The 22,633-nt window shown below is 42.8% G+C and overlaps 1 protein-coding gene across 2 annotated transcripts; it reads right to left on the bottom strand.

The window, feature by feature from the left end:
- Positions 1-17,909: 17,909 nt before the first annotated feature.
- Positions 17,910-21,715, bottom strand: vgll2a (vestigial-like family member 2a). 2 transcript variants are annotated; one of them, XM_030772984.1, is made up of 4 exons: positions 21,632-21,715; positions 19,835-20,123; positions 18,613-19,101; positions 17,910-17,950 (listed from the first exon to the last, which is right to left on the bottom strand). In XM_030772984.1, exons 1-4 carry the CDS (start codon positions 21,713-21,715, stop codon positions 17,910-17,912), a joined length of 903 nt encoding a protein of 300 aa, XP_030628844.1. The 2 variants fall into 2 exon arrangements, with proteins under 2 accessions (XP_030628844.1, XP_030628845.1); XM_030772985.1 differs by lacking the exon at positions 18,613-19,101.
- Between the last annotated feature and the right edge of the window lie 918 nt (positions 21,716-22,633).

The raw sequence follows: 22,633 nt of genomic DNA, 5'->3' as shown, positions 1-22,633 counted from the left end.
GGTCGTGCTCTCGTAGAAGTACTCTAGGTGCTGCTTCACCGTGACAATCGTACGATAGACACCTATGCTGTCCTTGATGATGGATTTGAGAGAACGATCCAACTACCAGAGGCTGCCCACAAACTCGGCCTTACTGGCCAAGCAGAGGACCTGACCTGAAGAACAATCTGACAAGATTTAAAGAGGCTCCATGGTGCCTCTGTGTTCTTCAGAAAATCCTCAGTCTACAAGTTTTGCAAGAATCACCAAGTTCATAATGCCTTCACATCCAAAGGCCTCAGTCTGGCAGAACACTAGTGAGTAAGAACACTCTTACACAGAAGTGGATTTCCAGCAGAAATACTGCCACTTACATGGTCTCCAGCTTCAGCCTCTCCTATTAATTGGAGCAGACCATCCACTCCTGATAACTCCCATTGAACCAACCCGCCTTGGTCCACCAGGAAGCCCCCCCCCCAACGAGGCTGGACACTTCAAGGGCCAGCACATGTACCCCAGGAGGAGCTCCGGCCACAGCAGTGTATTCACACCTCCCTCTCCTCCCCAGTGGCTGAGTTGTCTGTTCCTAACCGATGGAGCCAAGCTCCACCATTCCCTCTCCAACCAGAATTAGTGGCCCGTCACACCCCCAAACTGACATTCCCGAAGAGGAAACTGAGCGCCGTAAGAACGTTTTCTGCGGTGTCACTTCAGGAGACGCTGCCCCTCACCTTCCGCATCCCAGTGAACACAGCACTTGGAACGAGGTGGCGGAGGCCACAGTTCGGGCAGAGTCAGAGAGCAGCAGACCAAACTAGTCAGCCCATCGCCACGGACTACTGAGCAGCAGAGTTCTAAATCGTCCGGAGAGAGCTCGAACAGACGGCTTCCCAGAGAATTACAAACTGCCCAAGGCTGGGAAACCTGTACCTCGCACCCGGTCGCCTCCTTACGTTTACACCGGAATTTAATGGGTCCCAACAGATTTTTTTTGAGTTGAAGGACGTCGCGCTGAAGGAATGGACTTCGCTTCAGTTCACCCAGTCGTCCTGGGTCCTCATCACCCAGCTGCCAAAGCTGCTGATTCAGCACTAAAACAGCAAGCTGTGCCATCCAGGGCCAGGACACATATTCGCAGAAACGCAAAGAACTTTCTGGATACTGAGAGGACATGAAACCATCCGTAAGCTGCAGTTCAGCTGCTCAGAGACCCATAAGTGGAGGGCTAAGCCCGTCATCCCTAAAATGGCCAACCTACCACCAGCTCAACTCAGACTCCATATACTCATCTTCTATAGTGCAGGCATGGTTAGCTTCAGGCTACTTCAAGTCAAGATAGGTAGATGTACAGAGAGGAGGTGGGGTATAATTTAAAAGTGTACCCCCCCCCCCCTGCATTCCAGGGTGGCAAGAGAGAGTTAAGAGAGGCCTTTGTAAAGTCCTAAACTGCAGCAGCTGCTTCAGTCCACTTAGTGCACCACACTTTGGTGCATGGGAGAGAGAAATCCATAAAGAATGCTCTCTGCACTACACTGCGCTCCTAGTCAGAGACTGAAGAACTCAAAGCCATCCTCCGAACTGTCCTCATTGAAGTGGAAGGGATCCTGAACAGTAAACCGAACTCTTGGGCCGGCGGAGGTGAAGATAAAGCCAAATGCTCACGGATCGTTCCTGGTCAGGTTTCGTGAGGCGCTGCTTACCAAACCTCCAGGTATGACAGAAGCGGAGGACTGACTCTCAGGACCTTTCGCTGGGGATAGTCCACATGATTGTCCCACCACAGCTCCCACGGGCCTTGTGGCTCGTTGGCCGAGTCAGTAAAACAGTTCCTGGACCGGATGGATGTGTCAGGACTGCAGAGGTGAAGGTAAAGGACTGACTCTATACGCGGCCACCCATCTCACTGCCCTCTCTGAGGTCACAGATGAAGGCAACACAGAGGCCCACATGGCCCCAACTGAGAGTCTCTGCCTTAGCATAGGTGGGGGCGGCAATGATAGAGACTAGGCCTTTAAGAGAGGACCTGAATACCGCACAGAATTATAGGATCAGCACTATTAGACACAAATGCACAAAGGTTTGGATTCTCGCATCAGTAGTTCTTGAGTTCAGTTTCCCTGTTTCCCTGTTGAATGTTAGTTCCTATTCCTGTGTGTGCTACATTAGTCATGAATTGCAGCTGGAAAGGCAGCCGCTGTTATCATTTTCCTGTACATATCATTGTGAATAAGTTTATCAGACACTGTCGTCCTGTTACCTGATGTTTAAGGCTAAGTAATAATGCATGTTCGGGCTTGTTATTTGCTTTTGTGCAATTAACAGGTAGTATAATTACGGTTTAATATGACTCAGCTTTTTTAGTTAAGAGAGCCGGGCACTTAGTCCTTTCATTCCCAGATCATGTCTGCCATCTAGTGGATGATATAGTCTACTGCGCCCTTGGTGTGCAACTTGCCAATGTTACTTGTTGATGTCATTTACCACCATGACAGTACATGTAAAACTGTGATTGTTCCCTGTTCATGTCATTACAACAAAGTAATTGCTGTACTGTTATTCCTCTTTTGTTTTTTTCAGACCACACACGCACACACACACACACACACGCAGAGAGACACACACACGCTCACATACTCACAATCTTCAGTTAAACAGAATTGGATCTGACCTCGCCTCATGTTTGAACTGACACTCTGGGGTAAACACCAGAATTCCTCCACCAACACCATCACACACTCATCCACCATTCCCACACCATTAGTTATATACATCACTGCTCCACCAACACCATCACACACTCATCCACCATTCCCACACCATTAGCTTTCTCTCCTCCACCAACACCATCACACACTCATGCACCATTCCTACACCATGAGTTACATACATCTCTCCTCCACCAGAGACAATGGCAGAAGCTTTTAAAAAATCTCTGCGGAGTTTGAAATCTCCCAAGGGCATATGCTGGTTTGGACTGTAATGTATGTTGTACAGGTAAAGGTCACAAACATATACTTCAGAAGAACAAAAATGCAACTGTGCTTTTTTTTTCTCTCTCTCAAGGTAGCAGCAGATCAGCTGGGGCTTTTTGGCCTTCAAAACTCAATCAAAATCAATATTCCATTTAAAGATGATATACTAAAATGTTCCTTTCTTTCTGTGAGAAGGACACTTGAGTCAGTTTCTGTGGTGGTCTCTCTCTCCCTCTTAAGATTCTGCGGAAAAACCTCTTGTTAACTTATCCCGTAACACAACACGCATCGTGTTCTGTTCTTGCATGCAGTGCGTCACAGTTCTTATACATATGCACGCACACTTGCGCATGTGTGTATATCTGTTTGCTAATATAAACACTGAAATTTTGGCTTACCTAATTTATTGTAACTGATCTTTTAAAACAAATATCACCTCTTTACACGCCTGTCTGTCGGACGGTCACCCTCACGTTTTCTGCACATATTAAACGATGTTTCAAAGTCTCGCATTAAAGACGTATAGACTTGAACTGGTCTGTATTCAACGATGATTGGGAGAACGGACTCTGCTTTTAGGAGTCCCCTGAAAGATCCAAACATTTAACAACTTTTAAACATTAGACTGATTGAACTATATCATGTTTACACAACAGCCATTTGTAGGGCACATGAATAGCATCTCAGATGCCACTAAAGCAATAACCAATTTTGGAATCTGTCTCACCCTGTTAGTGCGAATGTTTCAGTCCTGAACAGACGGGAAACAGGCCGCAGACTCTCTCTTATTTAATTGTTCAGATGCACTGTGACATGCGAGTCCGGAAAGCTGCTGAAATTCTGTACGATGCCAATAAATACCAATTCATCATGAGTTTGTTATATGAGCGCCCAGTGTGATTTAATCAGCCCTTAAGCCTTACTGAACATGTCATAATTGTTTAAAATATTTCACACACAAAGCTTTTGTTGTAGCGATGGCAGTAAGCTACCATAATGAGTCAGTAATACATTATGTAAATGGTGAAACTTTGTAGCTGAAACCTTCAAATGCAATGAATCGTAATGTGATGGTTCCAGTTTATCGCAGCATTAACAGTGCTTGACAAGCAAGCGCTGACACTGTGGGGGGCTCTTGGACAGTTCGTCAGTTGTCCACAAGGGTGAGTAGTTGTTTTACCGCAGAGTACGACAGCATCGGTCTCAACGCCGCTAACAACAAATGTCTGATGAGTGAATACTCCTTTTTTTCCCTTTTACCCTCACGAACTGACAAGTCGATAACAATGTCCGCACGTCCCACTGGAATGAAATTCCCTCAACCAATACACAAAAAAGGCTATGGTTTTGATGAAGCCCAGCTGAATTAAGTCACAGATCAGCTCAGCAAAGCATTGAAACTGACCATTGAAAGGTGGACGTGACGGGAGAAGAGAGTGAAAAAGAGTTTTACATTTCTTTTTACCCTTTACTTTTGTGGCTTTTTTGAAGCGCTTGTTCATCACGCACATTTCTGCTTTAATTAGTAACAGGAATTACTGGCATAGCTGAAGGATGTCACATCAGAGAGAACAAAGGAGGAATGTTGTTGAGACCTTGGCAGCCTTTGCGGCTGCCTGGCGATATAACTGAGAAAGTTATTGACAGGACTCATACAAGCCTCTGTTCACCAATTCCTGAGTTTTCTCTTTTGGGGCATTGATATTCAAAGCTAAAAAAGAAAAAAGAAAAAAAAACACTAACAAAAGTAATTTGGAGGTCAGGGAGAGATGGTAAACATCGCAGAAATAATAACAACTTGGAAAAGTTTCTCACTTTCACTTGAATAAGGCTCACATGCTTTGTCTCACTCATATCCCAGTGTATCAGGCCTAAAACTGTTAATCTGACATAATTCTCAATGTGATGGGTTATTTTTGAGTCAACATATGACAGGTGTGAAATGAACTGAATTTCATCAATTCATCTTTATGTCATTCTTGTCCCACTCGATACAAAAGCTTGAACAGAATGTAATTTGCATTCGCACATATGCTGTTTTTATATTTTCAAGGAAAAATCTGTGAGCAAAATTTAAATTCTTTGTGCTTTTTTCCCGGTCACTGTGCAGGTCACTGTGCCCTCTGACAAAAAAAATTCTGCAAACCTTCATATTTTACAGAATCAGTTTTGTCAAACCCCTTTCAATGAAATGCACACAAAAGAACAGAAATGCCCAGCGCCCCCACCCCCATTGTCTCACAAAAATATCTTAGAAAGAACAGAAATGCTAAAAGCTTTAGGTTATTGTGCACAGAGAGTTAATGCCATGCAGACTTAAAAAGAGCCAAGACACAGAGAGTATCCGGTGAAGAGCTGGGAGGCAGCTTACAGGCTGCAGGGTAAGACTACATCTAACTGCTCTCGGAAGTCTCTGTGCGATCCTGCGCTGTATTGTTGAACAAAGTGTCTGGCTCTGCTTCTATTATTTGTGCCCTTGCCTTGCTGTCTCCTAATGGACTCCACAATGAGGGTTCAAAGATGCCTTGATTGCAGATGAAAAGAAATGGCATTATAGACTCGGTTTTCATGCACTGGCCCTGTACCGTTTTTTGAAATTTACTCTGTATTGTAGCACTTTTTTTGTGCTATAAAACACTCATACCTTTTACTTTTTCAAGATTTTGGAAGAATTTTGACTGTTCAAATGCAGTAAAAGGACTTGAATTTTATTTATATATACCTAAACACTAGTTTGAGACAGACAGAACACGGACATTTCCAGCATTTTCTTCGCCTTGTAAACTGCACAAAATATTTCATATCTTTCATGGTTCACAGAAGAGAAAGACACGTAATGAAATGGGTCCAAAAGATAAGTCTTTCACCTTGCGTTCATTCTCAAGTTCTGCAAAGAGATGATGACAGTGGCGAGGCCTGGAGCCCCAGACACTGGCCTCCGAATTTAATGAAATCAATGTCTATGTGTTTAATTTTCTTTTAGACCCAGTCTCGCAAACGTTTCACTGCTGCTCTAATGTCGCTGTCTTAATAAGCACATTGAAAATAAGGAGTAAATCCACAAAAGGCGTGAGTACTAATGATATTCATGGTAATGTGCAGTTTTACATGATATGTAACATGTCACTTTTTATTGCTGTTATTATTATCATTACTCTTATGTGACCAGGAGTTTCCGTTGTCTTGAAACATACTCAGTTTTCAACAGGGCATCCCGAAAAGAACGAATAACGTGTGTGTGTGTGTGTGTGTGTGTGTGAGTGTGGGCGCGCGTGGAAGAATGGGAATGCACGGGTAAGTGTGAGCATGTGCCTCGTGCTGATTCCTCTCTGATAATCTGTTCCTTTTTGAGCGTGAGGTCCTGCAGATATTATTTTGAATGATTGCTCTGACCGTTTTCACAATAAATGTTTGCGCTCAGCTTTAGGCCTTTGAATACCTGAGCACGGTACGAAAACATTTCACAGCGACGTTATTAAGTGTATACTATGATTGTTTTATTTTTTTCATGTTCAGGAATAGGTTTGAGGCGCATACAGATAGAATGTGTTTTCTAAATAACTTGACTCCTCTTATAACCCCACACTAATCAAGATATAAAGACGAACATCAGCGTGGCTTTAAAGCTCAGATCCCAGCGGAGCCTTTCAATTATGCCCGCCCAACACACCTGCATGAGTGTAACGTCTAGAGAAACAAGTATCTCCCCATCGCTTCGATTTGTGCTACGTGGAATTTTAATTCATCTGACAGCCGAGGAGACTGGCGTAGCCAAAGGCATCTCATCAATTATGTGTTGCGATTTGCTTCGTTGTGTAATCGAATTGCTGAGCTTTGTCATTCCAGCAATCACAAAAGGCAACATACTTTCACTGATTATCAACAGAACCGCGCGCTACTCAATCCAAAAGATTAATTTAGTTTTTGGAATGTGGTAGTTTCTGGTTATGCGACAGGGAAGTAAAGTAATTGGTCAAATATTTGAGGAAAACAAGTTTTTTTATTCAACTTCGTGAAACGTTGTCCTCAGACAACTCTATACATTTCCTATGAATAAATTATTTATATGTATGAAGAGGACGTCATTTGAAATAAAGTTCTACTGGAAAAGATAGTAAAGAAACTTTGGAAAAGCTAAATAGTAAAAGTAGAAAGAAAAACAGTGTTTTTTAAATGTACCCCAATCTTGATGATCCTATAAAATCATACAATCCTATAAAACCTTTAATATCGGTATTTCATTGTAATCAAGGTGAAGAGTACTCTATGGCTCTATGGGGCAGAGCGAAGTTTAAAGGACGTAAACAATCTGCCCTGGAGTCAAGGCCACAAAAGTCAATCTATGTGCTTCTTGCGATGTCAATAGACAGTTTCTGAGATTGGAAATTGCCGGTTAGTTACTGGTCTGAAAATACACAATATTCATGGTAAAATAATCGAAATAGTTTCGGCGGTGTAGCATGTTCAAATAAAATCTTAACGCTATATAACGTTATCGATAGGTACACTCTTGGTTCTAAGTGGTTCGGGTTTACGCGACAGTTTTCTATGCACTAGTGTGTTATTTGGCTGTTCGAGACAAACAACACATCTCCTCGCTCGGCACAGCTGTCTGCGTTGTAAGAGAATACCCAGCCGCGCAGCAGCTCTGGGCATCAATCTCCACCGGGCTGACAGACGCTATGCCCACCTGTTCCTAAACGCCGCTTGCCCGGCCACGTCCCGGACAGGCGAGTTGGGCGACGGGCATGACAACTAGTGGCGTGCCCGTCAGTGTTTTTCATGTCTGCTTGACATGTGTGTGCGCTCTCGGCAGCAACGTGGTGGAAGCTGCCCCCCCCCCCCCCCCCCCCCCCCCCCGCCACGGAATACAAGTCACCTTTTCCCTCATTAAATCGCGCGCGCGTGAATGTGTTTGCGTGCGGGTGTGTATATGTGTTTAGCCGTTACAGGATAAACACAGTTTGGATGTTCAAAATTCAGATTTTATGTACGATCCACTATACAAGATCTAGATATTGACTTCACCTTCTGTTAGCAACCGGTCTCATTAAATAGTTTTGCTCTGAGATTTTGTAACGTGTTATTTCTAAAGTCCTGAATTCTGCCAAATGGTACAGTTTTAAGTCAGTAACTGGTCCACAGAGGGCTGAAGTATTGTCTATATTTACTTCACAGCCGTTCTACAGTTGATGGAAAATGCTTTTAACTGTAAAAAAAAAAAAAAAAAACAGCCGTCGATCAAGTTGCAGAGACATTTGCAGGCTTTTCCTACAACATTCTTGCATGTGTATCAAGTCTGACACTGAACATAGTCAGCTCCTAAATTCGTTTGGTTTGTATCCTGCCTGTCTTAGAAGTTACTTCAGATAAAAGCATATGCTATGTAAATGTACAAATGTTTTCCTGTTCCAGGATACAACGCAAAGAATAACAGGGTAAAAAAAAAAAAAAAGATTGTCGCTGCAGCAACATGCCACAGGACCCCCTGTTTGATCCAGACCACACTCTGTTTTAAACCAACCTGACTTTGAAACTTCTCAATAGATAAAAACGTGTGTGAATATGTGTTCTCTGTCACACGGACAGGAAGTGTCAACAGAGTTAAGGGTGAAGCAACAGCTGATTCAGGGACAGTGGTAGTCATGCATGACCGGGATAGTTTTGGGTTTTTTTGTTTTTTTACACTCATGCAATCAGTGGCCATGACCTATGAATATCAGTCATAAACGCAACACACGCATGGAGAGGCACTGTAAGGGTGTGTCACGTATGTCTGTGGCGTGTTCGATCTGTGTGTCGTGACTGTCAAACAACACACACAGACTGTCGTGTGCTTGAGGTATTGTCTTTCCTAGAGCTCGTTGAAGGTGTATCAGTATTTCTGTGTCAGAGTGTCTGAAGTCACTTGTCCTCTGTTTTAGAAACAGTTGTATGATAGGATCTCAGAAGGTGTAGTTAATGTTTTAAGTACTTACATTTACACAGGAATTCCTACAAAAACTTCAGGAATCACATTTTGAGAAAGATAAATAATGTATTGATAAAGCATTTAATACACACGTTGCACCAGTTCCAAAGTGCAGTAATTTACACCATATATATTGCTTTTGAACATTTTTGAAAAAAGTCGTTTTAGAACCATGTCTGTGCTGATCTGCCATGAGTGATTCTCCACTGTATTTGATGGTGTCTGAGTGGAAACCCAAATGTATTTGAAACGCTTGAACATGAATTCGGAAGAACGTTACAAAGAGAAATACAGAGAGACAGGTAGACAGACAGACAGCTCCACCGCATGTAAAACTGATCGGCACTTCTGCCTTTGCCCTCTCATTTCTCCCGTACACGTCATTCTTCCAGGCGCCTTTTTCTCTCAGCTCTGCTAGCGTGTCACGGGTTGCTTCCTTACTCGCGGGTCCTCAGTCTCTGCGCAGGTGAGGTGCGCTCCCCACATCTTCCCAGCTCAACAGACCTCTCATCCTCTTTTCTGCTTCCCTTTCTTTTTCTCTTCTCTCCTCTGTGTGATCCTCCTGTCCCATCTTTCTTTCTTTCTTTCTTTCTTTCTTTCTTTCTTTCTTTTACCTTCTTCAGCTGCACCTCTCAGGTGAATGCAGTCAAGCTCCATTAAAGACACCCCCTCCTCCTCTTTTCAGCAGTCATCCCAGATCCCCTACCCCCCACCCCCACCCCCTGAGGCTGCTTAGCTTTTTCCATCCCAGGGCCCTAATGGGCAGGAGAAGCCAGAGCTGGGCTCTTAGGAGCTCCTGGGTAAGGAAGTCAAAAGGTTTCAGGTTACCTGACCAGGTAAAACAATGTTTATTTACCATATTCATGGCAAATCCAGAGGTCACAGGACATGAAAAAAAGTGCTTTTTGAGCGGGAAGAACTGTTGACATTTGAAATGGCTGATACTTAATCCTGGTATTGTCTGTGTGAGGCATTCCTCTTTCACGCCAGAGGTCAGCGAGACAGAGAAAAGCTCAGAGGCCTTTAAAACACTGATTTCTGCACCCACACAATCTTCCCTCTGTAGCTCAGATTTCTGTGATCATCTGTGAGTGAGTAGGTTTTGGGTTTTTTTTTGGCTCTGTGGACAGAGTGATCGAGCGAGAGCAAGAGAGAAGATAACTCTGTTGTCTTTGTCCACTGTATAATGAACAATCGGCATTTGACTGAATCTTCTCCTTGCACTGTTTCTCCACAGTGCAGAGAACCTGTCCAGAAATGCCATGTGCAATAAACAGGACTCCAAACTAAGGCACATGATTTGTCTGAGGGAAGCCATTACTGTCAGGCAGGGTAGATGTACCTCTCTCTCTCTCTCTCTCTCTCTCTCTCTCACACACACACACACACACACACACAACCAGAGAATCTGGCGGCAGTCACAGCGAGGTGTCCATCATCTTAAAAATAGTGATCCCCATCGATGGGAAGTATTTATCTTACAGACAGGACTTGACATTGCAATGTTGGCACAGTTTACTGTTCTACAAAGCCAAGCTTTCTTTGCCCTTTGAGAAGTTTTCAAATCGCATAGCCCTTGAGTTTCATATAACAAACCCGCTGAAGCAAAACCCACTGAGTAGTCTGACCAAAGGTCCAATATGGCCAGCCGTGGCTAGGCTATCCACATAACAGTACCATTAGGCACCAGAGAAAGCCAAAAGGGCTCCTGTAGAGAGGCAATGCAAACACTGGTGCTTATGTACTAAGTGGGGGCTACTATAGTGAAACCATATGAGTACCCAGTAACTCATATGAGTATAATTTGGCAGTTCCATTCCTTAATAACCTGGAATGTGCCCCCCCCCCCCACACACACACATACAAACACACACACTCACACACTCACACACTCTGCCCAGTGTATTTTTCTCAATGTGTGGCAAGTCACTTCAGAGGTTGCCTCAAATTTAGCTGAGAGCTGGACCTCATAGAACAGGACAAAAAATGGAAAAGTAATCAAATACGGAGAGAGGGGTGTGAGAACAAATTTGGCAAATGTAACCAAATAATCTGTTGGATCGCCATTGAAAAATTTTTATTCGCAACTCACAAGTCTCAGTCTCAAACTGGCCTTTGCAAGCTGGAATCATGCAGCGGATCCTAAGTTAACATCTTATTCCGAGTCTGTCTTCCTTTGAAATGACAGGGCTCTCTATTCGGGTAGGTTCTGAGCTCTATATGCAAACTGGATACAGATATGGATATTTGTACGGATATGGATTTAGATATGCAACTGGTTTGCTCATGTGTCCTTCTGCACAGCTGACTGTATTGTGAAGAGGCATGGAGAACAATAAACAAAATTCAACGAAAGTCACCTGCACTGTGCTCTTCTCTGCATGATTTTTATTTTCCTACACAGCACAGACAATTTTGAAAGAGAGAGAGAGAGAAAGACAGAGAGAAAGAGGGAGAGAAAGAGACAGAGAGAGAGAGAGAGAAAGAGAAAGAGAAAGAGAGAGAGAGAGAAAGAGAGACAGAGACAGAGACAGAGACAGAGAGAGAGAGAGAGAGAGAAAGAGAGCGAGAGAGAAAAAGAGAGCGAGAGAGAAAAAGAGAGCGAGAGAGGGAGAATCTGGCTGGTGAACAGAGCAGCTGCTTTTCTTTTTTTTCTTTTTTTTTCCTCCAAATTCCCTTCCTTCCATTCCCCTCTTGAAAAGTGAACATTTTTGATTGGCAATTGCAGATGTGACAACACAGTCAATGTGTTTTGTGATTTGTTGATATATGTATTTCAGATGGTGTTCTGGGTGGCGGGAAAAGTGATTGTGTTTACGCGTGTACTCACATTCGTTTAGGGTCTCAGTCCGTGCCCGCGGCGGGGTGACGGTTGCCCTGGGTAAAAACAGCAGGAGCTCAAAAAGGAGAGAGAGAGAGAGAGAGAGAGAGAGAGAGAGAGAGAGAGAGAAAAAAAAACGAACTCAAACACAGCCACAGAAGAAAAACCATGATTTCCCTCCCAGTCTTTCACTGCAAACTGATTGGCAGTTTTTACTTGGACACTTGGATTGTATTTACTGCTTTCCAAACCCCAAACTCAGAAAAATGGGGTTTGTTTCCTGAAGGTCTGATGATTTGTTCCTTTTAAATATCTTCTGAGTCCACGTTACCCACTGTAACCAAACACAGATTATCAGCAGCGGCCACACTGGGACTTCCACAGAGCAGAAATCTTCTTTTACATAGTTTTTGGCAGGCGTTTGTAAAGCTGATTTTCTCTGTCCACATTAAGAACTGTAGCAAAGCATATTATATATGTGAGGAATTCTGAGTACAAGACCCAAGAATTCAACTCTATTGTAAGAGCTGTTCTACCTCAGTTAAAATGCAAACAATAAACTATCCAGTGAAACCTAATAGCTTTGCTTAATGCTTAATGGTGACAGTCAGCATCAATAGTGTGACAGGATGATATGCTAAAAGGGCTGCCCCCCCCCCCCCCCACCACACACACACACACACACACACACCTACCTTTCAATTAAAAAAACAGACTCTTCTATAATCCATTAGGTGAATTAGCAGGGGTGATGAAATGGATGCATTGCCTTGCCTAACAAAATGAAATCTTGGCTTGGTGAATGTTGTTAACTGATATATAATTTGATATTCATGAATGTTTTATTTTCTAGTACAATGATCGTGAATGCCTTAGGTTTAAGTCCAGCTTTTGATCACGCAGTATTTGTGAGTTTGTTTAATAACTTCAGAATGTCATTTCTTTTCTACTTTTTTTCTACTTTTCTATGTATATTGTGGAGAGTACCTAATGAAAATCATGTAGGTAGCAGATACAGTTGGAATCAGATAGATAAAAGGTACAGTGTTAAACCACAGTAAGCATAAAAAATAAGGCTAAAAATGCTCTGAAAATGATTTTTTTTTTTTGGTTTATTTCTCTTGAGGTGACTCTGTGGGCCCTTGGCATTTTCTGTGGTGTCAGGAGGTCATAATTCGATTATTCAGCAGACCTGGGACAAATATGCATTTGCTCTGTTAGAATGACTGTACCTGTCCCAACACTGTTATGTGCTCCTTTTGTGACCTGTCCTGATCACTGACCTTAGTTTGCTACAAAAGAATACTATGACACAGTCTCTATGAGGCCTTCTTGTGATGCCTGCTTAGAAGCACGTGAGGTAATTTAGTCCTTTTATACCTTTAGTAGGTTTTAGTAACTTAGCCATTTAGTCACGTGGTAAAGTGGCTCGTGTAGGCCTACTTCATCCAGGGTCTGTTATTCAGCACCATTTCAAGGCAATAAAGCATCAAGGTATTTACTGAGTCCTTAAAGAGATCAGAACACCTGACAAACTGATCTGGGGCAGCTGTTTGTCGAGAGGCATCATGCCGTCTGACCGAAGACGACAGACTCAAGCTCCGCTCTCAAAGCCGAGTGATGCGGAGGCCGTAAGCTTGGTGGTGTTAGTCGGAGGGATAAGCACCATTCCTCGGCCTTTTGAACACCTTACTCTGGCATGCCGACCGTTAACCACGCGACCCTTACACTATTAACTTAAATCGCAATTAACGGGTACTCATAAAAGATTTACCGGAATAATAATATATTTTCCCCTAAAGAAAAGAAGGTTGCGTGCCGCTAGGTAACATTAGGCTGAAACGTTAACCGCTTCTGTGGACCTCAGGGCTACCACTCCCGGGTGCCTGGCCTCGCGGCGCGACACGCTACGAGAGTTCCACATTCACATTTGTGTCGCTTATGTTGACCAATGTGAAAAATGCCGATGGCGATGGTGTGAGAATTGCCAGCCATGTGGCACTTGTGGATGGTCTGAATGTCATATAGAGCTGCTCCAGAGCTTCTGCATTAGCGCGGTTTACATTCCACAACCACTGGGCCGAGGCATTGTCGCACTCCAACATCTACCTCTTCCGCCCTATGCCAGGCTGACCCACCAAGCGTCCGCCTCGAGCTCAAACCCCTGCCGCGATCGACGATTTGACCACAAAGCGGTTTCCTAATAGATTTTGCTAGATAGAAAGCGACGAAATGTTTTACTGACAGTCACAGGGGGTTGCTCTCTTAAATATGCTCAGAGCTGAGTTGCTGGAAAAAGTCTGTCTTTCTGTTGGTTAGTGTAAGTGATATACTTACCGCCTTTGAGGTGTGCTTTCATAACGCAAAAGCCTTCATGTGCCTTTCTTATAAGCATGACTGCTTTGATTAAACAGCCATTGGAGTCGAGGCGCTGTGCCCAAAGGGGAGTGTGGCTACAATCAAAAGTCTCCGTGGGGCAGATCAGGGTGTGAGATCAACGTGAGATCTAAAAATATACAAAAGCCACCTCCCTTTTGCGTTATCTGGCCTAAACGCGCTTGACTTTGTCAGTTAGTGGTTATTTTACAGAGGAGTGACACGTGGGAAAATGCTCAGCAACATTTCTTGTCTGTTTAATCCTTTTTGAAGGGAGGCAGCGTATTGCCTGTGAAATGAGAGGACCAAGCCATAATTGTTAGACCTGCAAAAAAAATAGAATATGTATAATGTGATATTATCAATAATATATAAACGGGTTTTATTAGTTTGAATGTATTTTAGGACTGATGTATTTTGTAGCTTCACTGACCCCGTCATTATATGTAATTCGTAAGACATCCTCGCCAATGGCAGCAGCCAGTTGCCGACAAAAGGCCGTGTTTGTGCCGTATAATCTATATGGGCAGCAAAAGTACAAGCCCGCAAAATTTCCAGACTGACTGAGTTAGAACTGCTGAAAAATCGTACACGAAACGGTTCCATTCACTGCGTAGTGCAAGAGCGCTTCAGAGATTTCTGTGTTAGAGTTATAACAGAAAAGCCACTCTCACTGCGGCAGATATAAAAGAAACAGGCCTGTATTCGAGTATTTGTCGGAGAGCAGTGGACCAGTCGCAACAATGATTTGCAGTTGTGGGGACAACTCATTCATTTTACGTGTATTCCGAGAGAATACACTGGAATGAAAGCATCTCATAGTTAAATTGCCTCGTGCGCCAGTTTCGCAGCTTCTGCAAACCCCTGAACAACCGTTCTTGGCCCGAGTATCCTATTACCTTCTTCTAACTGCTTAAAGCACACCAATTATCGCATTGGTGTCTAGATTAATTGCTTGATTGATGGAGAATACATCATGGACACAGATTAAAATTCTCTTGGACCGTTACGCAAGGTTTAAAACAGCAGCAGCGCTGACCTGTTGATTGTCTCGCCGCGGTGAAGGGCACACGCAGTGACAACTGGCTTCGGATCTTTTTTTTTGTCTCTCTCAAAAAGAAGCCCACGTGGCAACCAGTGTAGTTTTAGTATAATGTGATTGACAGTTGTCAGCGGTTGAAGGTTGTTGCTCCAATTAGCACCCAGCAATTTATGAGCTCCTGCTTTGAGATTATGCGTTAACTTCACAAATATTCCAGCCACGGAAACAGCAGCTATCGGGTGTCCCGCTCCGTGCAGCTCTGGATCAGATCGAGCAATATGCAGAGCGCGCTGTCTCGAGCGTCGCTCGGACCTCACTGTCCAAGCAACTCCCGGCGTTCTATAATTGGCGCTGTCGTTACCATGTAAAACGGAAGGATTAGTTGAGCACTTCTGCATCTTGATGTGTCCATATTTTCAGACCTGCGGCATTGAGTCAAGAGGATATTGTCATGTGAAAAATGTCCTAACGTGAAATGATTATTTACTGATTATTTCCAATACAACACATTCGAAAGAAAACTCACAATACAATTTACGAACACTTAGAATCTATCAAAACAACAAATGTTTAAGTTTTAAACACGGCACTCACATAATTACGGGTTTTGCTATTCCTTACTTTGTCTAAAAGCTCTGTGTTTATGTTAAGTAGAGTTTACGGTTTATGAAAAGCAGCCATTGTTTAAGCCATTCTAGCCCTTTCCACACATCCCTTGTCCTTCATCACTTGTGTCAGATGTTGATTTTAATCTACAGCTGTCCAGTATTAAACTATGAAATAAAACCGAAAGGCCATTTGAGAAAGAGAACATATGGAGGCATGGTCGCATTCTCCTTTGTTTTTGCTCTCTCTCTCTCTCTCTTTCTCTCTCTCTCTCCCTTGCCATTCTCTTCAACCTTTCTTTTTCAAGCCGTCATCTGACAATTATTAGATCCTTGAGGATTTTCTGACAGTCTAATGAACTTGTTATGTGCACTGCATTAGTTATGGATTCCACCCTTCCCTTCTCTCCACTCCCCTATTAACCCATGATTTTTCTATGGAAAAATGCTGCCAAGAATACCCCACCGCGAGGTGAAAACTCATCCTTGGTTCTACCACTGTAGAACGCCTGCCGAGATACAGCTCTGCAGCTATAGCCGATTCCACTTTCCACGGTCAGAGTCACTTTTGTGAAATCTTGATGGCTGATATACACTGAGTAAATGATTTTCTTTGCAATGCTAATTCTGTTAAAATACTTTAGAAATGGCTGGGGGGGGGGGGGGGGGGGGGCGGTTTACAAAACACTTGTACTATAAGTTTAACCAAGGTGTGGTGGATATGTAGACCTTGAACCAACAATACATATTGGCAAAAAAATTGAACTGAAATTATACAACTTTTTTCTGGCATTTCTTTCAGCGAGTTAAAAGTTGCAGAGTTCTTTGTCAAAACAGCATGTTTTTCACTCAGAATCTTTTTGCTTTTTAGTGACTGTAGCTAAGCAGGTTGACAGGCACGGTATTAATTCTCAAACGAAGGCAATCGAGCATAGAGTTTAAAGGAATGAAGATTCTTTTTTTCCTTTTCTTTTTTTTGGTACAGAGTGGCTTATTGATTGATCTTCACATGCTCAAAAGCATGCCAGCACAAATGAACACATTAACCACTGGAAAGGTAGAGAATACATTAGCAGAATACATGTTCTATCAGAATGTGTGGAGACTGGAGGTTTTTTAATTACGCAGTTTCATTTCTAAAGAACAGACCAACATAGAAAAAAAAAACCTGAAAAGAGCGAAAACTTTACAAGGCAATATATTAATTAATATGTTCACTTACACCATAACATTTTCTCTGCCTCAACCAGTGATAACAGGGTGTGGGAGAGGGAGGGGGGGGGTCTACTTAATAAAGATCAGAATCTTCAATGCAGTAGTTTCACAACTATTCTGACCTCTTAATCCTCTCACATAGACATGACTAACAGTACAGCACAGCTCTTTCCCTCTCTCTCTCTCTCTCTCTCTCTCTCTCACACACACACACACACACACACACACACACACACGCGCTGTGTGCTGATCTGTTAATGCTTCCTCCCTTACCCCTAAATCATAAACCCAGACCAGTTGTTCCCTGTAGGTCAGTATCTAGATTTGACAAAATGCTCCTTTTATGAAATCCAGAGCCCTTGCTCAGTCAAACAGGGTGCAGCGTGACACTGCCTTTGTGTGTGTCCACTGAGTTCGCAAACAGTTGTCGATGACAGCTGCTGAGGGCAGTAGAGAGAGAGCAAAGTGGCTTCAAATAGCTTCTGCTCTCTTCAGCCGTGATAAAGAATGCCGCTCGCCTGTTCGGAGTCTCTCCTTCACAGTAAAAGAAAAAAAAAGTTGCGATAACACAGTCTTTCTTTCTTTGTTCAGTCTTTTGTGGTTTTCTTGTCATTAAATTCCTAGTAATATTTGTGGATCCACTCTGGTGTTATCAGCACGAAACACTTTTTTTCTTTCTTTCATTTTTTTTTTCTCCCCAGACAAGTGTCCTCCAAGGAGGTGCTGAATGCATTCATTCTGAGGAGGAAACAGCTGTGAACTACTACACCACTGCTGTGGATTTCTGACCATCCGTCCCTTCAGTCCGAAAGAGTCCTCTTGAGCTTTGTCACGCAAGACACAGAGCCCCTCAGTTTCAGAGTTTCTCTCATGTGCCTGGTTCTGCCCGGAAAGCTTAGCGTGATGGTTATCCGCTGAGGTTTGATTTTCAGCTCAAGATGGTCCTGCCACAGAGGGCGTAGCGCCGGGCTGCAAGTGAGATCAGAACGTGTTACAAAGAACGTCTGTCAATGTCTACAAGGCAGAGAAAGACAAAAGCCCAGCTGGGAAGAGGCTGGAAGGAGGCAGCAGGATGCTAAAACCAGTACAAGTCCTTGCTCTTATCCTGGCTCTGCAAACCTGAGAGGGAAGAGAAGAAAGAGAGAGGAGAAGAGTGGTAGAAAGTGCGAGAAAAGAACATTAGGCAAAAAGCAGATAACAGATCACTTCTAGAAGCAGGAAAGACCTGAAGCAGGAAAGTGTGAAAGCATAAACCGCCAAATGCAAAATCAGAGAGAGAGAAAAAACCCCAACCCTCTAATCAGTAAACGAGTCAAACCTCATCACTTTGTCCTTTATCGTGGTAATGGTTTAAAAAGACAGCGGCGGAAACTCTGCTGCTCAGTAAAAGTATCCTTGAAACGCTTTGTAAAATGACGAGAGTGATAAATCCAGATTGTCACTCTTTAATAAAGAATTTCTAATAAGATTTATAGTATTACAGGCAGCACAGTTATAATGTTTTGATTTGGGTATAAAGGGCCAATATGTTTTAAATGAATATCAAACTGCTTTGATGATGACAAGATCATTTATGAATGCTGTAGAGTGTGGTCTGCAGCTCTGAGTGTGAAGCTCATGTGACCTCTCACCCGCATCCACGTTTAGGCTGAGGCTCTGGCCCATGTCCGACGCCGTGCCGCTAAACGGGCCGCTCCACGCCGAGCTGCTGGGCTCGCTCTTGCTGATGTCGCACGGCGAGGTGCCCGGCGCGGGCACGGTGGAGGGCGGCAGCCTGTGCGGACGCACGGAGGGCACCAGCAGGGAGCCGTAGCGGGGGTCGAAGTGCGTCCCGTACATGTCGTGAACGGAGGGTCGCGGGTAGGCGGAGCTCTGGGTGCCGATGGCCCCCCCGAGCGAGTAGGGGTGGTGGTGATGGTGGTGTGAGGGATGCCAGGGCTCTGGCGTGGCCTGGTGGAGGTGACTGTGGAGGGAGGCGGTGGAGTAGGGATCCGTCGGGAAGGGGATCTCGGTGTGAGAGGCGCCGAGGGCACCGCCAAGCGACGCTGTGATGGAAGGCTGGTACGTGCTGTTCCAGAATGAGGGAGGGAAACTCCTCTGGCTCATCGGGAATGATCCGTCTGGATGAAAGGATATTGAGACAGATGAACACGTGTCGCGGAAAACCACACTAGCCACCGAAGTTTTTGTGTTTGAAGCTTTGCATTTGTAATTTTGTTAGTACAACACACAGTGTAACACACAGTATACCATGAGTACAATGAACAAAATTCATTACGGCAGCCGCACATATTCCAGTGCGCGTCTCATGAAGCACAACAGAGACATTTTGAAAACGCAGTCTATGTGGTCAGCACAAGACCTGCACAGTCAGACGGTACATAAGAACCAAAACTATTCATTTAAAATTGACCAATATTAGCAGTACAATCAATACATCAGTATGTCAGACTTCAAAGTAATTTAATCATTCAACGCTGGTGGACTTGGTTGATTAAATTAGTGTTTTTAAATTAGGGTGAACAAATGTCATCTTTTAATGAAGACAAACATTGTGCATGACACTCGATTAGAAAACCTATTTATATGCACAATAAATATGCTTCCTTTTGCAAGTGGTTTTTATTATTTTTATCGAAATTATTTTGTCTCTCAGTAACAACTGTTTTTTCTTGTTGTCAGACTCTCTCTAAAGACAAGAACAGACCCACAGGGCAGGATAAACCACATTAGCATTACGCTTTGTTTTTTTTAACGTTCCCCCATGAGATATCGCTTGATTACAAGTGTGAAAGATTATATTATCATCGCATAGCACGAAAGATTAAAGTAATGAGGTTAGTGTAATCCCACCTCTCCAGGATGATGTACCTCGTGCAGATTTGTTGCTGGCGGAACCGGGAACATAACTACTGGGCTGGCTAAGGGCCCGACTGAAATGTTCATCCACCACCGAACTGATGTCACCCTGAAAGTAAGTAAACAGCACGCATCTCGAGCTGATGTACTCGGCCTCCGGTGGATGATCTTTCTCACGTTCGCAGTCCTCTTCCTTTATCGTCGGCCCGGAGAGGTTCGAGAACGAGCCGCCGCTACTCGCCGTTTCTTGAGCCTCTTGCATTTTTGAGTAAAACGCCAATTTCTGAAACATAAAAAAAAACGACCAACACATCACTATAGGCTATAGAACTTATGGAATTATGGATATGTAAAACCTTTTGTGTTACTACGGTTATTACTGCTGTTTGCGCACTATAGACATGGGCTCATATTCATACTTTGACCAACACGTAACTTTTGTTTAGTTCAGTATTCTCCAGCAACTTTGTATGTTCTTTGTGATAGTCTTAACCTGTGTGTCTGTGTGTTTTTTTTTAAATTGTATTATTTATGTTAAAACGTCGCAATGCTTTATTTGAAATATTTAAGGGTCAGAATTATTTAAAAACTTTCAAATTTAGTGGCCATAACAAAAAGATCATACATGCTTTTGAATTCCATTGTGATACGTGTAAATCGAACTATTTAAAGGCAAATCCATTGCATAATGTTTACAGACCTGTACTCTTAACATTCGCACCATTCAAAATATGAATAGGGCTTACTGTATCTCTGTGGTCAAACACCGATCAGCATTCGTATATTGACCGTTAGAGGTTTTAAGACAGTGACAAAACTTTAAAGAGGGCTTTAAAACAACCCATGCCAAGTGCCTCGTGCGAGATTTCGTAGTAGCCTAACAAATTTACGACGCTTTCTTAAATTCAGAGGTTTACAAGCTCGATTGTGATTCACTTTGGTGTAAATTCGATAATCTCTGAATAGCATAATTTGTGAATGAACACAAACGAGACGGCGTAAACAATAAAACAAGATAAAGTCTCAACCCAAATGCTTAATTTCAAATCCTTATGTAAAATCTGAAATCGTGCTTTTATTTTAGATGTGTTATATTAAATTATTATTCAGGAATCAGGAATTATTAATGATTCAAAAGAGAGATACACATTAAAATAATAATAAACAATTATTATTATTATTAATAATAATAATAATAATAATAATAATAATAATAATAATAATAATGTTAAAACTATGCGCTGTGCTACTAATAGCACAAATATGAGATACTTTAAGGTAAATGTGCAAAACGCATCTAATAGATATTAATGCCTGACACACAGAATAGTACGACAACTGTTACTGCAAAACATTTAGCGAAACTATGGTTTTGTTTCACTTTAATGAAACTATGCTTTTGTTGTGCACAGAGACACATCAAGAAACATACGCGACATAAATTAAAGTACCCGGGCTGATGTAAACAAATAGCTGCAATTAATGCTTGACGCAAAACGTGGGGTCTGACAAACTTTGATTTTTGAACATTGTTTACGCTAAGGATTACTCCAGGAAATTACAAGCCCGGAACTTGCATAGTTGGTGACAGGCAAAAAGGTAATTTTTTTTCCCTCTTTGGTGTCATCTCTGTCGAGAAAACATTAGTTCTTCCCACGACTACACGCTACGCTGAGAATTATTAATGAACATAAAAATATATATATATATATATATATAAATATATATATATGCATATGTAAAAATGCAAAACTGCTGCGAACATTTCAACCATTTAGAGCAAGAACGTACCTGGTGATGGTATGGACTGTAAGCTGCGGCAAAGTAAGGCTGGGGCGGACCATATACTTGGTACATTACATCCAGGCAACTCATGGCGGAAAACGGCGCAATATCACCTACAATAATTCAACGGAATGAAATGATGCTTCATTTGAGACACAATGGCAGTTCCCCATGCAGAGAGTGAAAATAAAACTGTTTGAGCGTCGGTAGAACACGTCTCTGTTCGCAGCTTTAAACGCGTCTCCTGCCCTGTGCACGGTAGAGTGGCTTCGCGTTTCGTGTGAGGAGCTGAAGTGAAGCCATGGAACAACCTGGCAGTTGACGTCTCACGGCGCGAGCGCGCTGCCGACCAATCTTTGAGCGTTGCTCTTGTACCTCGCGGTGCGCGATGAGGCTACTCAATAAATCTCAAGAACAGGACAAATCTTTGCGATGCCAAAGTTTATATGCTGTGAGTGTATAGTTCCTGTGCCTAACTCAACGGATATGAAACTCTGACGATTTTAGATGTCAGTCTTTTGGTTCTGTTTACGCAAGCGCGCTACGCAGGAAATTCATATACAGGAATTGGGGTTTTCTTGGGGTTTTGAATATAAGCAGTGTGCCAAATGATTGTTTCAAAGATTGAGATGTCGTTAGATAAATCAGGATAAAACTGAAACTATCACGCGGACTCTCATTTCCCCCAGACAAACTACACCACGAATATTGTTGCTTAGGTTATGGGACAGTGTAAATATTGTGAATTACGTATTGCTGTTAATATTTTTGGTTGTGATTTGACCGTGCTGGTCCGTGACGTTGACTAGTTTTTGTCCAATGATTTATGTTTGTTTCAATGAGAAACATCTCACTTTGCACCCCGTCAACTTTTATGTGCGATATTTGGTCTAGTTTATGGTAACATTCGAAAACGATACGATTTCTTCATGTGGTTGACAGACACCACAGTAAAAAAAAAATCTGGGAACGTGGCAAAAAAAAAAAAGAAAGAAAAAACGATTGGAA

The sequence above is a fragment of the Chanos chanos genome, chromosome 4, assembly GCF_902362185.1.
Source record: "Chanos chanos chromosome 4, fChaCha1.1, whole genome shotgun sequence".
Classification (NCBI taxonomy): domain Eukaryota; kingdom Metazoa; phylum Chordata; class Actinopteri; order Gonorynchiformes; family Chanidae; genus Chanos; species Chanos chanos.
This window is presented reverse-complemented; position numbering and strand designations above follow the sequence as displayed.